At 37.7% G+C, this 17723-nt stretch overlaps 1 protein-coding gene across 4 annotated transcripts in view; it reads right to left on the bottom strand.

The window, feature by feature from the left end:
• LOC134541646 (BTB/POZ domain-containing protein 7) overlaps positions 1–17723 on the bottom strand; it is a 102388-nt gene that overhangs the window by 49749 nt on the left and 34916 nt on the right. For 3 of the 4 annotated variants that reach the window (XM_063385225.1, XM_063385224.1, XM_063385226.1), the window contains exons 9-11: positions 13434–13737; positions 12725–12903; positions 3467–3741 (exon numbers count right to left, since the gene is read on the bottom strand). In XM_063385225.1, the coding sequence (XP_063241295.1) occupies positions 3467–3741; positions 12725–12903; positions 13434–13737 (758 nt within the window). The remainder of the gene's footprint in view (positions 1–3466; positions 3742–12724; positions 12904–13433; positions 13738–17723) is intronic. The other variant, XM_063385227.1, reaches the window with a different exon arrangement.

The following is a 17723-nucleotide window of genomic DNA, read 5'->3' as shown; positions in this document are numbered from 1 at the left end:
TTTTTTTTGTGAGAGAATTCACAAACCACGAAGTCATTTTCATTCTTACACTGTACTTACAACTTCCACATGTTGGTGTTCTGTACCCATCACTATCATGCTTTACTTAGTATTTTCTCTTTTTCTATGCTGCATACTGTAAAAGAATGGCAGATCAGGGTGGCCATCAAAATTTTATTTTGAAATTCATGTACATGTCAGGTTTTCAAGGAACAAAATTTAGTTTTTTCAAGGAATTTTCTTGATGGTGAAACTACACAAATTTAAGATGTCGATATAAAGTTATGTACTAACGACATAAGCCATCTACTTATATTCCAAACAAAAGACAGCATAAACATTTAATTACTGTTTTCGATCTATCGGAACTTTAAAAAAATTATACATATATAGAATGGTTCCGAAACTACATACCCAAACAAAAATGATTAATATACATAGTTATGTGGCAGGTTCAATTACCTTAGTGCCTTTATTGGCTTATTACTGAAATATGAGCTACTTATTAAAATACCATAAAATATTTAAATTGTATTCACTGGCACTTTTATATTTTTTTAGATCATAGTTTTATACTGAAATTATTAAGCTACTATAGCTTACATTTTGTTGTTCACAATAACACTCTTAATTGCTGAGAATTAAGATAATAATGGTAGACAAGAACCACTCAATAAAACTACATAAACGTTTGTTATGCTTCTGCTCTAGTTAATAAAGATCATGAGTTTGTGAATAAAGTAAAAATTGGGTACGTACATTTTCATGTGATTATCAAATACTTGCATATTTTTAGTTGTAAATTTAAGCTTTCATAATATTGTCATTGCCATTTTATAAATAAAATTTTTAAATAGGTAGACCTATAATTTCTAACAAAATTAAATACAACTTAATAAAATAATAAAAAAGTGAAAAATATGTAAATTCAACCCTCATGTTTATGCTCTCAAATATATTTTCAGCCAGCCAAAGTTTTAGAGTGAACATGTTTTAACAAAATACTTTGCTTATTAATATATTTTATTTCATGTAATATATATTTTCAATGAACCAGAATAGTGTTTACCGCACCTTTGAACATTGGATAAACCTTTGATTTGGCATTTGTCATTCATGACATCAAAAAACAATGGCGAATGGAATCCACACCCCCTGCCAGCCTGCTGATGACCCCAAATATGAAAGTTGGCCATCTTGACACGTATAGAGTGACGTCAGGTACAATACAATTTCAGAATCGGTTGGGGTTACGTCTGAGGACCACATAATTGTACCAGAACTTTAAATCATTTTAGGCCAACAAAAAGCAAAGTTGTAAATAGTACGAAAATATATTTTTTATCAGTATTGATCGAGCCAGTTAAGTATGCAACTAACGATTTGTGATAGGAAATAAATTTACTTACATTTTCTCCATGCAAAACCATAAAATAACTCTATTGACACATGAGAGAATACATATAAACATCTCAACTTGATCATCGTGCACAAAAATAGAATAATTCATCTGAACATCATTTTGGTGAAATTACATTTTTCACAATCTACAACATTTCAATGTAGTAGCCTGTCTGTAAGAACTAAAACCGGAAAGAATAATTTGGGCATTTGAGTTTTATCTATTTAAAATCATACTCACTCTACGCCTAAGCAATAACACCACCACCATACTGACGATGCAAATGCCCAAGGACGATAAAGGTATTCAATTGTATGACCATGGTCGTTAAAATTAATCAAAGTTGACAAAACCACTTTAAAGCAGAACTTCCATCAATTAGCAAATGGTAAAAACTATTATTGATTTTTTGATGGTTTAAAATGAAATTCTAGTATCATCAAAAGTTTGGGTTTGACATAACCTGTAAAACTAGCAGACATATTATCTGTGAGAGATATAGTATATAAAATTCCCGGTGACAACAAGTAATTCAAGTATAATTCCAGGTTTTTGCTATATGATGAAAATTCATGCGTATTTCCCACATTTTTTGAAATCACTGATATGATTTTATTTATAAATCTGCAGACCAACAAGTTCTAGGCAACAATCTTTCCCCACATCTTTAGCTATGAAGCAATGGGTAAAACATCTAACTCTCTAAAACCTTCCTCCCCTCCATCCCATCTGTCAAATCCTAGATCCTTATCTAAAAATTAACAATACAAAAGCAATTTTTTCCGAATTATTTACATTCATGTTATTTCCTCATACAATGTCACCGAAAAATATGTATTGCATGTGGATAAGCAAGGTTATGCTAATTCCATGACTAAGACTAAGTGGCCCAATGTGTTGCATGTAGGTGCTAATTTATTTTTAAATTTTCATTACTGAAAAGTCATGATGTGGGTGTTGTACATTTTTTCCTGTTCTCTGTTCAGTTATAGTTCTAAAATTAAGTTCTTGTTTCTTTATACTCAGTTAACAGCCACACAATTTTCAATCACAAATAAAGACACAGTTATGTCCTGAAAGGTGATAGATTACATCTTTATTTGTTCATTATGATCTATCAACACTCCATTTTACCTAAATCAGAGACCCCAAACAAGTCACCAAGCACCTAAGTATCACAGTACTCTTTATCTTTACCACAGTACCTACATCCTGCAATGTGCGTGCATGCATGTGTGCACACATGCACATTCATGTATTTGTTTGTATGTTTACAAGACACTAAATAAATAATACAAACTAAAATGGCAGTAGCAACACACCAAAGCCACTGCGGGTTATACACTGGCCTCAGTGAACAGAGAGATCTACTTAAACATTCAGAGAATATACACACACAATTTGTTGGTTGAGATCAAGTGATATAGGGCTGCCAAATTGATAGTAAATATCTGCAGTTCATGAGTAGGCTAATAGACAGTTGTAAATCATAATAGTTACTTTTTTTTTATGATTAATGTTATTTCTACAAGTCTACGTTTAGTTGAAAATATCATCCATGTTTCCAAATGAAACAATCAACAGAAAACGGGGTCAGGATCTCAGCCCAAAGTAAGGAATCTTTTCCTTATGATCAGAAAATTCCCGCCAGCACTATGTTTCCACATGGGCGGAGCCAGGCGAGGGAAAAGGGGGAAAGCTGCTGGCAATTTTCCAAGATTTAGTAACCATTAATGCCAAGCCTCACCATAGGGAAGGAGGAGGGAGGGAGGATGCAAATAATAACTATTCAATGATATGAAGTATTTCAAAAAATATTTGAAAAGATGTGAGTGTGTGCGAGAAGGTAATTTATGTTGCCGTACACAGGCGGTGAGCAACAGATCCTGTCAACTTAGGCATAAAATGAAAAAAAGGTACAAGAGGTAAGTGTTAACAGCCAAGCTGCCTACTCACTATTAGTCAAGATACTCAGGTCAAATCATACTACAAGAATATAAATCTATTTGAAGCGTTTGACAAACAAGGAAAAAAAAAAAAACCACGTTTTTTTTACAAACATACATAATGTAAGTTTGATGCATTGCAGACAAAGGTGAGCAGCTGACCTCCGTGTGCATGCGGTAGGAGTCTCCCTCAGTGACGACGGCCGGCAGCTCCCGCCTGCGGCACCCCGCGGGGCCCAGCCCCCGGGGGAAGGTCATGTTGCGGCCGAAGTGGTGGGGCAGGGGTCCGGGGCCCAGCACCTTGGCGGGGGGAGAAGGGGAAGGGGAGTCGTCGTCGTCCATGCCCATGTCTGCGTCCTCGTCCTCCTGCGACGAGCAGTAGCAGGCCGCGCTCTGCACACACGCCACCGCCCGGCCATCAGCCCCCTGGTCCTGCCCACGGCGCTTCCCCTGGCTGCTCCTGGCACGTCTCACCCGTGGAGTGCACTTGGCCTCTCTCTGCTACCACTGCTGTCCTTGTTCAGAGTTGCTCTGTTGCCAGGTAAACCCACCTTCAGACACAACTTTATAATGTACCGTGTTTTATCGCATAAAGGTTGCACGCGCGTAATCGTCGCAACCATATTTTAGGCTGTCAAAATTGGGATAAAAAAACTTCTCGCGTAAACGTCGCATGATGATTTTGGTCCCACTAGTAGATGCCGAGCGCTTTGTGTTGGTATCTTTTCCGTATAAAACGATGTATTTTAAAGTAGAAATCTAATATTTATTCAGTCATTATTACTTTTACCGCGGTGTAGGTATAATCTAAAATTTAATTTCAGTCATTACCACTTATTTATTTAATAACGGAAATACAAAGTTGTCTGACGTGTACATTTTTTTAAAGACGTTTTTAAACTGTATTTACTTTATCTGATTGTCTGCGTTACCGCGGCGTACCGCTTATAAAAATGTAGCAAGCGCATCATTCATGTTTGGTTATGTTGCTTCCCGTATAGAGCGTGCGCACGTAGTCAAATATTGATATCTCGCCGATTGGATGCAATGCATGCTCTCTGTCAGGTGCCGAGTTAACTACATTTGATAGCCCGCATTCTTTCGTGGCAAGTGTGTACTACGACACGTTAGTTCACGTCAGATTCAAGTGGCTTGCGTTCGCGTTAGAGTTTTGGTTTTTCTATTTAAAGTTGAAGAAAGATTTTTGTTTAATGAATTATTAATATAAATTGTTTGGCGTGCTCTTGTATACTCCACCTTTTTTTAAATAAACGTACTTTCCATTAACGGGTTTTGTTTTTATGAATAACTTTACCAAACAAAAATTTTTTTTTCCGCATAATAGACGCACCCCTACTTTTCAAACTTGATTTTAGAATAAAATGTGCGACGATTATACGAGAAAACACGGTAAAACCAATTTCTAATTAGAATTTATAAAAAACATTTGCTTGATATATTTAATCAAAAGATGAAAAGAATCATCTGAATATATTCAATACTTCAAAAGGAAATGTAACTACCGAAAACTGCAATTTTGGTTTCAACCATGTTTTGTCATTGTTCTAAAACTGAAACTAAAATCACTTGTAATTGAGTATATAATTAAGGAATTGATTAAGAAACAGAATCAATAAAAATTAGTTCAACTTGAGTTTCGCACAGCTTGAATTGAAATGAAAAAAAAATATATTGCAAGCTTGCACATTCTCTGCTAAAATTAATCATTAATTATTTTTAGCTCTGGTATTAATTATCAGTCTGTAATCAACAACAGGCCATACCATGAACATATACCAGCTCCTAATGTCCAATGTGAAAATGTGAACATTTACTTTCAACATTTAAAATTTTTAACTCAAGAAACTATTAAATACTAAAACATATAACAAGAGCTCAAATGTAGCAGCTGTTTAAAGTGTCAAGAGGCAAAAGAACATGTCCAGACTCCAAAGTCACCGGGTGGTCAACGCAACCGCTTACTAGCTAACAATGCTCATGCACTGCTGTTTGGCAGTCAGAGTTAAACAACACAATTTACATAATGACGTCCATGTCAGGATTTATATTACATAGTAAAACAGGTATGCCAATGTGAGGACAAGCACGAAAATTGTGTACATTGTTGTGAAACTTATTAATGAACAAAAAAAGTTGTATAAATTGACATACAATGACGCTGAAACAGGTGACTTGATATCAATAGTTAAACCAATTCAAGCGGCTGGTAATCTAAGATCAATACTGATCTGAATTTTTGAATACCTACAGGTAAGAAAACAGAGCAAAGGAAAATAATTGATGTGAAAATTTTTAAATGTGGTGCTGTGCGGAGAAAAATTCACACATTTTATATTGTACGATAATTGGTCCTGACCTAAAAGACTTTGCAAGAAGACTGTTACAAACTGTAACAGACTTCTTGAAAAACTTGTTAAAGAAGAATGGGTTCCGATGGAAAGTGTCGATATATGAGAAATATTTTGATTACAAAGCCTGCATTAACTGCCTGGAGAGTATGCTATCTTGAATAATGTAATACATTGTAAATTTTGTACGGCTTGCAAAACCCTAGTTTATGTTGACAAAACTTATGTTAATGTTACATAAAACATAAGTTCTTATGGGCAGTCAGATATGGAACTAGGGGTCACAGAATTCGATAGCAAGGTCTGCAATAACTGTAGTGCAATAAATAATTTACTGTGTGTTCGGCAATCCCAGATGTAATTGTGTTGTATTGTAAAACTTTGAATTGCCTTTCTTTGGTGCCACCACAGCCATTATGGTCATTTGTTGCGTTTAGGTGAGAGGTGTTCAAGCATCCAAGATGAAAATTCTGCGGTAGTTTAAACAATTGTACCGGAAAAGACTAATTTCCACCACAAAATATTTTGGTCCTCCAAGGGTCGGATGCTTGGAGTGACGGAATATGGTTAAATTATGGCCTTCAGCAGCTTTGCGTTGAAGCTTCGTGCAACTATAGCAGTGAAGCAAGAGTCCAACAACGCATGGGATATCTGCAATCATTCTGTTCCAGGAAATCCTGCAGAGATTGTTGCACTGGTGGAAACCACTGTACTGCAAATATGCATTAGCATAAGTCAATGTGTTTTTGAAGAATTCTCAATCTGTGCGCAGTAACTTTGTTTCGGGTCCACTTGGTTCTCTGTCCACAGACTTGAGTGTACGGGTCATGAAGGGTGGTCATGCAGAGGGTAAATACGGTATTATGATAACATTTACAGAAATAGTCCTTAAAGCAAAGTCATTCCATAAGAAAGAAATTTTTGTAAAACTCAGGACTTTCACAAGCTACGCTGTCTTCAAAAAGTGTTAGCTGGGAGAAAAAAAAATGTTTCTACTTCATAATTTGTTAAAACTATGCATTAATAAATTTACAAACTGTAACTATTTATTATGATATCTAATGACTATCCCTATGAAACTAAAAAAGTTTGGTTTCTTATTTAAAAAAAAATTAATCCTTAATTGTATATATTGGGTAAATAAAAATGTACAAAAAAGTACAAATTGAAGTTATTTTTCAAAAAGTTTCTGAAAGAGAATTAACACATTGAACACACATTCTAATTTTGCCTTTCATCTCACTTTTAGTTGACACCATATAACTAGAAAATAAATATACTACAAAACAAACAACATATTTCTTATGAACTTAAAATGGAAAATTGAAAACCATGGTTCGAAAGTGAGACAGAATTAATGTAGCATATCTCTAACTATCATTTTCATACTATAAAAGAATGTCCTAGTTGCAATGGTAACTATTTACTACAAATCATACATCAAATTAAAGGTAAACTAACCTAGTTTTTCTTACATATGTCTAATATTTACACCTTTAGTTATATGGCACACATCTAAAATTAAATCTAATTCTTCCCACACTTTGGTTAACAAGTCCGAAGTAATGGAAGCAATAGCCTCGTCTAATCTTTGTCTCAACTCTGGCAAATCATTGGGTAGAGGTGGAATGTAGACACAATCTTTTATAAAGCCCCAAAGTAAAAAATGGCATGGTGTTATGTCAGGTGTACATGGAGGTCAGCGACTTCGATGTTCAGCCACTCTCGTACAGAGAGATTTCAATGGGGAGGGGCTGAAATTTGTTACACTCCTCAGTCTCTCTTGATGACTGGGGGTAACTAGTGGATCTTTTGGTTTCAGAAGGCAAAATACAGTCAAACCTCATTAATACGAATCCGCTTAGTACGAAATTCCCGTTTATGCGAAGTACTTTCACAGTCCCGGAAAATAAAGTATGATTTCCTATGTTATTCAGTACTTTTAATACAAAATACGGTTAATATGAATTACGAAGTTGTTTTGATCCCTCAAGTAGCTGTTAACGTGTATAAGTAAACGGTTAATACGAATTTCACCGCGGAAGTCTAAAGTAAATCGTCTTCATAACCGTCATGTAAACAAACATTTCTCCAAAGATACATGTATGTATCCTACAGCGCAAAATGGTCGAAAAACAAGATGAAAAGTTCAACTCTAGTGGCGATGTTAGTAACTAAACTAGAAAAGATGCAATGTTGTAAACGGAAAACGAAAAGGAAAGAACTCTATACCGTATTAATATTAGTCGTCGGAAGTGTACATACGTAGAAGTTTAAACAATCTATGGAAAAAAGTACTGATATTTTCCATTGTTCATGCACGTGTATCTTAACCTCAATTTTGAGTGTTAGTTGTTTTGTAATATGACTGCGAAACGTAAACGCAACGAACTTACATTGCAAGTTAAAGTTAAAATTATCGAAGAAGTAGACAATGGAGAGAGAACGAAAACTGAAATTGCGAGAGAATTTATCATCCCGCAATCGTCATTGTCGACAATACTAAAAAATTGTGAAAAGATTGAATCGGCTATTGCGAAATCGTGCAGATTATCAACAAGAAAAAGAATGCGAGGCCCAAAACATCAAGAAATGAAAGCTACCTTGTTGCAGTGGTTTTAAGAAATTGTGCTGTTTCAGTGCCACTTTCAGGCACAAATATACAAATTTAAATTTAATTTTTAATTTTTAAAGAAGGAAACCAAATAGTAAATTTGTAATTTTTTATTTTATTTAATTTTGTTTCCATTACTGTACACTCCGACGTAATCTTGTGCTACCCAGTGCACCTGTGCTTGTTCGCAGGCTTCAATTAGATACTGTTTGCTGACGATTTGTGATCGCAGCAATTCGGCCGCGGTTCGCGTCACTTTTTCTCCATGTAACAAAATGACTTTCGTGCTAGAGAACGCTACCCCCAACCCCACTGCTAGCAACTTTCATTTCTCGGAGGCAAGCATAGGTAAGGGTTTTGCCAGCACGCCTCTGGACCAAGTTACAGCCAGCGGCGACGCCTCGGGACGGTCCACATGACGCCTTTCCCAGGCGACTTAGCAAATTTAAACCCCCCCTCCTCTCATCATCCACCTGTGGCTTCACGAGAACTCCAACCCGGAGCAACGACCCCCAGTGAACCCAAGTGGAGACATTGTCTCTTCAAGGACTTTTGCCCTTGTCAAACAGAGCCCTCAGCGAAGTCTAGCGGCGGGAAAAATCCCTAACCTTGCTCTGAGCGCCGGTCGCGAGCGCGCCCACTGCACTCTAGTGGATGTTTCTGTGACCCTCCAGGCAGGTTTTCGTCTTGCCCGCCAGAGTGCACTACTCATCCCTCCCATAAGACAACTTGTCACAATCGACCTTGGCAGCAGTCGCAGTGCGATTGCGATCTTAGTTCGCCGGCGACTCACGTGAGAGCGCGGCGAGCGTTTTGTAGTCTGCTTCACCCCTTCGGGCGTTCCCGGACACCTTTGGCCCCCTTCTTTGGCTGGGGGCAGTTGCTTCCTTTAATTAGGCGCCCCGACGCCATTTTTTGAAGATTCGGCGGGCAGCATCTGGTCTGTGCGGACCACGCGTCGCGATCCGCGAGAGTTAATCTACGTTGTTCGTCCCAGACTCGACAGTACGTCATGTAGTCGCCAACGTCAAGGCATAGAGGCCTCAATTTTCTTATTTTTAAATTTTGCTGCCCGCAATAGTTTTTTTTGTTAATCTAAATTCTTTCATTATCTCTAATCATGATTACCGAGAACTTCCGTGCCGCGAGCTGCTTTCCCTGCTCCTGGAGGGACTTCACTTCGCTGTTTTGGGTAAGTGGTCGTCATCCCTAACCCCCCCTTTTTTTTGCCTTTCACTGGGCATAGTCTTGCCCAGGCTTAGCCGCCTGTTAACCAGTCTAAGTAATTTGGGACTTTGGTTGCAGGCGGGACCAAAATCAGCCTCGAGGTTTAGCTCCAAGTTGAGGCCCAAGTTGAGGTCCAAGTTGAGGTCCAAAATGAGCTCCAAAATTAGCTCCAAGTTCAGCTTCAAAGATTATCTCCAAAATTAGCTGCAAGCTCCAAAATTAGCTGCAAGTTTAACTCCAAGTTTATCTCCAAGTTTCTACTCAAAATGATTTCTTCTGGACTTTAATCTGCCGAAACCTCCGGTGCCAGGACACAGGATATAATTAAATTTCAATGTAATTGTTTCTTTCTTTTGAGCCTGCGAGCTAACTTAAAACCAGTATTAAGTTCAAGATGTATTATGGTGTTACTTTTATATGTATTTTGTTGCCCCGGGGCTCCCTCCATTTTGTAATCAATATGTTTTAATACCAATGTAATTAAAAGATAAAAACATAAGTAAATTAGTTTAGTAAAATGGCACTTCTATAAATCAAACCACCAGTCTTGTTATTTCATTATTATTCATCCCCGATCCACATAGCCTACTAGAGTTGCTAGGAGGTTATAAATAAAATTCTTTTATACGACTTCTGGGCACCTCTGTGATTATTGTTGTTATTGTTTTGTTTTCTGGGCTGACGCTTCCAAGGCCTTAATTTAATTATTCACTTTTGAGTGTTTACCTGCAGCCCAGCGTTCGTTATAAAATGTGTGCAGCAAACTTGCCAATTTCTGGACCTATGATTCAGAAGAAGGCAGATTACCTAGCATTGAGGTTAGGAATTTCAGACTTCAAATTCAGCAATGGTTGGCTACAACGGTTTAAGGATCGCAACAATCTTGTTGTCAAAACTATGTGTAGGGAGTCGGCAGCAGTAGATATGACCAAAGTTAAATGTGGTAAACAATGCCTATAAGAAAAAGATAGTGCAAACCAGAATTGATGCTTTATTTTTAAACCAAATGTTTGAATAGAAAATGTGTCATGAATGCAAGTTTATTGAAGTTTGTATTATGATTTATTCTGTAAGTGTTGCATTGTGTTTGTTTTCTTCAGTGTTTACATATTGTCATGCATGTAGTGAAGCCAGCTTATACTACCAACGGTGTGTATAATTTTTTTTATACAGTAGAATCCCGCCGATGTGACCCCCCTCTGATGCGTCCATTCCGTTTATACAACGGTTTTTTGAGGAACCGTGAAAAATTTGAGCAGAGAAAGTCGAAAATTTGAGTAAAATCGGCTGAAAAACAAGTCTGTTACACTTTGTTGGGCGCTATGTGTTCACGTTTATTTTGGCGAGTGCTGTACTGTAAGTAGGCAGGTATACAAAAGACGGCTAAAAATAGATACCACCCCTCTCCTTCTAGACTGCCCACGCTACCCAATACCGGTAAACTGCGCGCGTCACCTGATAGCATCCACGTGCGCGTCTATTGCCGTCCCGGTCCCGTGCGACAACGTATTAGGTGCTTCAAGTGTGCGTGAGAGATAAGATAAAGAAGGTGAAGAGGGCGAGACCTGCCAGCCAATATATTTGTGGGAGGGGGAGACAGATATAAAAGAGAGTGAGCCCTGCAGCAAGCGGAAGTGGTGAAGATCGACATTTACCGTCACACTCTCGCTAGCTAACGATGCTGCTGGTCGCCAGCCCCCCCCCCCCTTTTTTTCTCTCTTTTTCTCTCGCTTTCTCTCTCTCTCTCTCTCTCACACACGCACTTACCCTACTTCTAGCATTCCTGCACGTCAGCCGGACGGACCAGAGCGATAAGCGCCGCCAGACCACCCGTTGTGTCACGGGACGCAACCTTTTAAACACAACACTAATACAGCCCGCAAGAGACATAATAAACCTTTAATAAAAAGTTATCATTTCAATACTAAATCGTCTGATTTTTCTATACAAAGACGGCGAAAATGGACACGCTGCACTGTGTTGAATTTTTTTTTCTCGGCAACGGGAGCTCCAATATTGCTTTCTAGGGTATCTTTTTTTTCGGGAGACATCATGCTATTTAAATACTGTAATATGAATTTAAAAAGTTCTCTTTTTTACACCATACACTATTTGAATAAGAAATCTATGTGAACAAAGGCAATTTTTTATGTTTTTTTTTTTTTTGGTTGGGGAGGGGGATTGGCCCGAATTCTCTATTGCGACCCTTCCGTTTATAAGTCCTTTTTCCGGGAACCGTGAGGGGTCGCATCAGCGGGATTCTACTGTAATTGTAAATATAGGCATTTAAAGTTCAATCAATTTTTTTCGTCATGATATCCCAATAGTTTGGTTAATACAAACCCTCGTTATTACAAAGTGCTAAAATTATGGTCCCTTCAGGTTTGTAATAATGAGGTTTGACTGTACACAACACTAACCACAAAAGAGTGTGAGCTATCAAAGGTAGTTGACCTGGGAAACTGTACTGTGCGGGAACATCTTAAAAGAGTATTACTCTATCAACACTCTTAAGGCCCGTCTACAATAGTCCGAACCTGTGCGTGGTCCATGTCCTTATCCGAATGTGAGTGACGTCACATTGTTTCACCAAAAACTGCCCTGTCCACAATTGCGATGTCCGATGTACGAATGTATTGATTTCTAAAGTTGCTACCAGAGCGCAGTAAATGTGCCAAACAAAACATTTTTGTTTATTGTTTTGATGCTTTGTAGTTTGAGATTGAAATTTGAAAGTTGTGGGAGTTCAATTTTATATATTTATTCAGTAAGGCAAAGTGGCAAATGTAAATGCTAAAAAATGAACTCATATCACAGCAATCCAACAGCACTAATTTAAATGTCGTCTTGCTCTTCTTGAATTACAACACCTTCCATTTCCTTCAATAACAAAAAACCAACACCACGTTTTCGAACGGGAACCGGAACTTCAAATATCATGAGTGTTCTGTTCTTTTTCTGTGTCCGAAGTACACAGGTTGGGACAAAAAGTTCAAATTGATGAAAGTCTTCGGACCAGGTAGGTTCGGACCTTCGCCCACTTGACGCATGACGCCAGAGGGTCACGCGGACCGATCAGCGACGAGTGTTTAGGACATTGCTATTGTAGACGGGCCTTTATAGAGACGGCATGTTACGAGACAAACACGAGTGCGTGACCACCCACCTCCAGCAGGTCGGCCACGGCATCGGGCAGGTTGAACTCGCGCACGACGCGCAGGCGCACCTGCCGGTTGATGTCGTGCCGCGACGACAGCGGGAGGGAGACGGCACGCTGGACGCTGGGCGCCTGCCGCAGCTTCTGCTCCCGCTTCAGCATGGCCGCCATGGTGGCGGAGTCCGGCACTGCACCCACACACACACTGGCTGTACTGCACAGGCCGAGCGGCGGTACTGGGTCCAGACACTCTTGTACCTCTTTGTTCCAATCTTTCAGGACAACATAACAAATATGAATAATAATTACAGATGGGTCAATCAAATCCTCAAATACCATTAAAATCCTTAAGATTCGAATGATTCTAAGAAAAATATTAGAGGAATAAAGCCAACTAAAAAATATAACTCTAATGACCTCTTAAGTTTACTAGGTCAATTTTTTTCCCCCATACCTATCCTTTTACCATTCCCCAAGATAGTGTACTTTTAACAGGTAATTAGATAAATTAAAATTACAATGTATTTATTGATTCTATAAACTTAGTTTGTGTAACAAACATTTAAAAGGTTGAATGTTTCATCGCCCTAGTTAACATTTTTCATTTTTTGTGGAGACCTAGATATATTTGAGATATTCCTTAGGATTGGAATTATAGATTTGGATTGGAAAAATTTGTGTTTAGACTCATGACTAGTAACGATGGTCGATGACTGACCCGGGAGGGCGGCAGCCAGCACGTCGACGCCGGCGGTGGGCGGGGGGCGGGGCTTGTCCTCCACCATGTACAGGGTGTCCGGGATGTCGCGCACGTAGCGGGCCATGCGCAGCCGGGCCAGGTCGCCGTCCCGCGCGCCGCCCCCTTCCAGCTGGGCCTTCACCTCCTCGCAGTAGGGAGCAAACAGGCGGGGCGTCACGAACAGGCGCCCGTCGCTGCGGCCGGAGCGCACCCAGGCGTTGGCGCGCCGGGCCGCCGGGCCCTCCCGCTCGTCCCCCAGCATGTGGCTGGGCGGCGTGCTCACCTGCGCGCACAGGCACCGCTGGACTGTTCCCTTCCCCACGCCTCGACAACACCAGCCTGGCACTTTGCAACAACCAGGTTTGTTTTAACCTAAACTATTACACAATAGGGTATTTGATTATAGTGAAAATATTGATTCAAAAGTTGTTAGCTTTACAGTAAACATTTTTCAAAACCAATTTGGCCAACGCATTATTCAGAAATATATATGATTATTATAAGAAATCATTAATAAAATAATTAAATTCTCATGTTTGACCACGTGATTGAAAACGCACGGGATTGGCTGAATCTGGCGTGACGTCACCTGCTTGTAAACAGTAAATGCCAGTCGAAGTTTTGTACGGTGCATCGGTGTTTTCTTCAAGGTTTTTTCGTCATATTAACTAGTATTCTTATCTAATGCTGAATAAAAGTAATAAATTATTGTAATTATTAGAAAAAATACGATGGAGACCAACTTCATTAAAGCTGACAGTAGAAACCTCCCGAGAATAGACGCAATAATGGTCGGACTATTTTTTAAAAACAATCCCGAATTTTATGCTGCAGAATAAAAAAACGTGAAAGTAGCGTTGTAAGTGTTATTATAAATGATTAAAATATCCTTTTAATAATTAAGTAAATTAGAAAAGCCTAAAAACGTTTTATTATTGTAAACATTTTATATAATGTTGACAGATTGATTGGATTGACCATTCAATAACAAAAGTAGGGCTCCCGTTAGAACTAATTTAAAGCGAATAAAAATGAAATGATGTATTTCAATGTATATATATATAAAATTATTCATCAAATTATCGTTTTGTGAACCACAGTTATGTCAACATTACTTTAATAGGTAAGAGTTCCGTATCGCGTATCCAAATTGGTCTCTTGCTATGGATGGCATGATCCTGTACATTTTTGTTACTGTGGTACATAATTTTTCTGTTTTAGTTCGTCGAAAGATTCTAGACATAATCAAAATTTGTGGTAAAATAATGACTAATGGTCGTAAGTTGAATGCACGATATATTTTACTTTTTATTCAAATCAAGATCATAATTCATTGGTAGATCACGGGTGCGCCATCTAGTATCGAGTAACGAAACGTTACACACGGCTGGATTTCGTTACTCACATTTTTCGTATGTTTTACCCTGTTTAACGCATGCGCGCGCATATTCGATGATTTTACGTTACTAAGAACGATGTTTGTTTAGTAAGTATAATTTGGAAATTCGTCGTCCAAGTTTTTTACTGTTTATAAGAAAGTATTTTTTTACAAATTAGAAATATGTATGTTTTTGTTTTTTATTATCACGTATTTTCACGTTTTTTTGTTCTTATCTTAAAAGAGATAATATAATAAAACTGCTCTAATGAGATTTAATTGTTACATGGTTAACAAAAACTGTTAATTATCAGATATTAATAGTTTATATTCTATTTATTATTATTTACGCGACGTCATACTGTACGCGTACGCAATACGACTCGATTCGTTGCTGCAACATAATATAGCATTTTATGCTGTATCAGAAGTAACAAGTAACGTAACGATACGATAGTAACGAGTACTAATTGTTATAGTAACGAATACATATGGGTATGCTTTTTTTCGTTACTTTTACACCTCTACGTGAAAGCTAACAGTTTGTTTACAAGCATGTGACGTCATGACATCATGTGACCTGCAAAAATGGCGTCTCACCGTTTTGGCGGCTTTTTCATTCATTTAAACTTTGATGGTGATATTCATAGAAAATAGATAACTTCACAAAGAATTAATCAAATTGCTTAGGTATTATGTCGTAATGAACAATTTTAGACATTTACCTAAAACCTGTCAAATACCCTATTTTATCTAACATTTTACAAAACATCTAAATTAAATTCAAATAGAGTTAAAAATATTTCTCATTAAGTACATGTTTGACACACCTACAAAAAAAAATTAAGAAAACTTACACACAATTTCATTTAACACCAAATTTACTTTTTTTTGGGATTGTAATATTCAATTTTAGATGGCTACATCTGTGGCTAAAAATTTTTTTTTTACAGTACAATATGTTTTAAAAGGATATTTAATTTATCAAGAAATTAGGAGTGGAACGAACAATGTTTATTAACATCTGGAGTGATATTCACGGTTGGCGTCACTATACGTTGCTAACGCCGGCCATACCTGATAGTCGGGCGATTAATTACCGTCTCGAAATCCGCCGTAACTCACGGAAAATTAATGCCTGAAACTGGCATTCAAGTTCAGTGCTGCTTCAATTATTCCTCTAGCAAAAGACGTATTTCTTACGACGAAAACACTGAATATTAACTCGCCATTTAATAAAATCCCCTGAGAGAATTAACACCACGTTTAACTGAATGGCATCATTTTTTACTCTTTCTTTTCTCTTAACTAAAAATCATTGTCAATTATTAACGACCAATCATGGCCATGACACGTACGCGTCTTTGCCATGTTGACCAATCAAATTTCATTTTAAAAACATGCATAGGCATATTGAAACTGTCCCTGAGCCGTGCAATTTATTTACGGTATATGAGGAGTCGTCATGGCAACGCAGAAAAGGCTGCGCGCGCCGCCACGCGAGAAATAAAACAAAACACTGCCGAAAAGTCCGGGAAGCGAATTAACCTCGAACGTAAAATAATTAACAAACCGTTCCAGTCAATCTGCTAATACAGTAGAACCCCTGTCATACACTTTTCAACGGAGGGCACAAAAATGGTGTATGATGCGGGAAAGTGTATGAAAAGGGAATGGCAATAATAATTTTTTTTCTCAATCTAGCATACAAGCACAATGTCAGATTAAACTTAAATACATAATGTGTAAATAATTGCATTATATGAAAGATATGAATTCATAATTATATATACATATAATAAAACCACCAGAAATGTAAAATACAGTCCATAATCAAGTAAAGCTGACATGAGAAACAGTGGCCTTACAAAATGTTATGAAGTCCTTTCTTGGAGGGCAGGAAAAGTCACCAAGCCTAAATTAGAAATTTAAAAAATTAGGCTATTGTAAAAAGAAAATCAGAAATTTATGCTTGTTTGTTTCTTTTTACAAACAACTTTATGCAACAGAACAATTTTCAATAATATTTTTAACTTGAGAAACGTAAAATACAAAACACTCCGATCGTAAGAAAACAATAACAAACGGGTATATTCAGTTCAAAGATTAATGAATGCACAAAATATGAGATCCGTGCCTTAGTAAAGCGCGTGCACCATTTTCATAATCATTGCTAGTTTGCGCCACTAGTCTCGCTTGGTGCTGGCCATAGATGCTACTAGCGAAGTGCACAGTCTTCCTGATACTATCAATATCTATGGTGGGATAAAGTTAGTTTCTTAGGGCGCGGTTACACGGGAGTCTGAACTACTTCAGGTGAACATGTTCAGCTGTTGAGTGCGGTTACACACAGTCTGAACATGTTTCGTTCGAGGCCATTTCCCATTTAACTTAAACAGGTTGGCAAAGTAGTTCAGATCGACATATCTTCTACATTAGCCTCTGATTGGCTGTTTAGAATATAAACAGTCCTTTGCAGAAATTCAAAATAGAAAGTGTTCCTGGCACAAGTTCGAGTAATATTTTACCGAATGCAACAAAAAAAATCAACAGGTAATTATATATATTTTTTAATTGATCCTGACCTTAATTTTCTTAAAACTGAGATAGGTAATCTCGCTCAAAAAATAATTAAAAAATAAGTTTAAGAAATTAAATGTACATGTTGCTTAAATTCTCGATTTATAAAAAAAAAATATTGAGCAATATGAAAACACATTCCATTTCTGCTGATAATACTGTATAAACAAGTGATAAAATCCCGCGTTTTCTGGATACAAAATGGAGAAGATCAACAACAATCATTCGTTGACAGTAGACAATCGGTTTTAGAGCTAAACACACTTTTCAGCAACTACCGTGTAACCGTACACTTTCGCGTTTGTAAACGT

This window comes from Bacillus rossius (assembly GCF_032445375.1).
Source record: "Bacillus rossius redtenbacheri isolate Brsri chromosome 4 unlocalized genomic scaffold, Brsri_v3 Brsri_v3_scf4_1, whole genome shotgun sequence".
NCBI lineage: Eukaryota > Metazoa > Arthropoda > Insecta > Phasmatodea > Bacillidae > Bacillus > Bacillus rossius.
The sequence above is the reverse complement of the archived record's forward strand: the minus strand, read 5'-3'. Positions and strand labels throughout refer to the sequence as shown.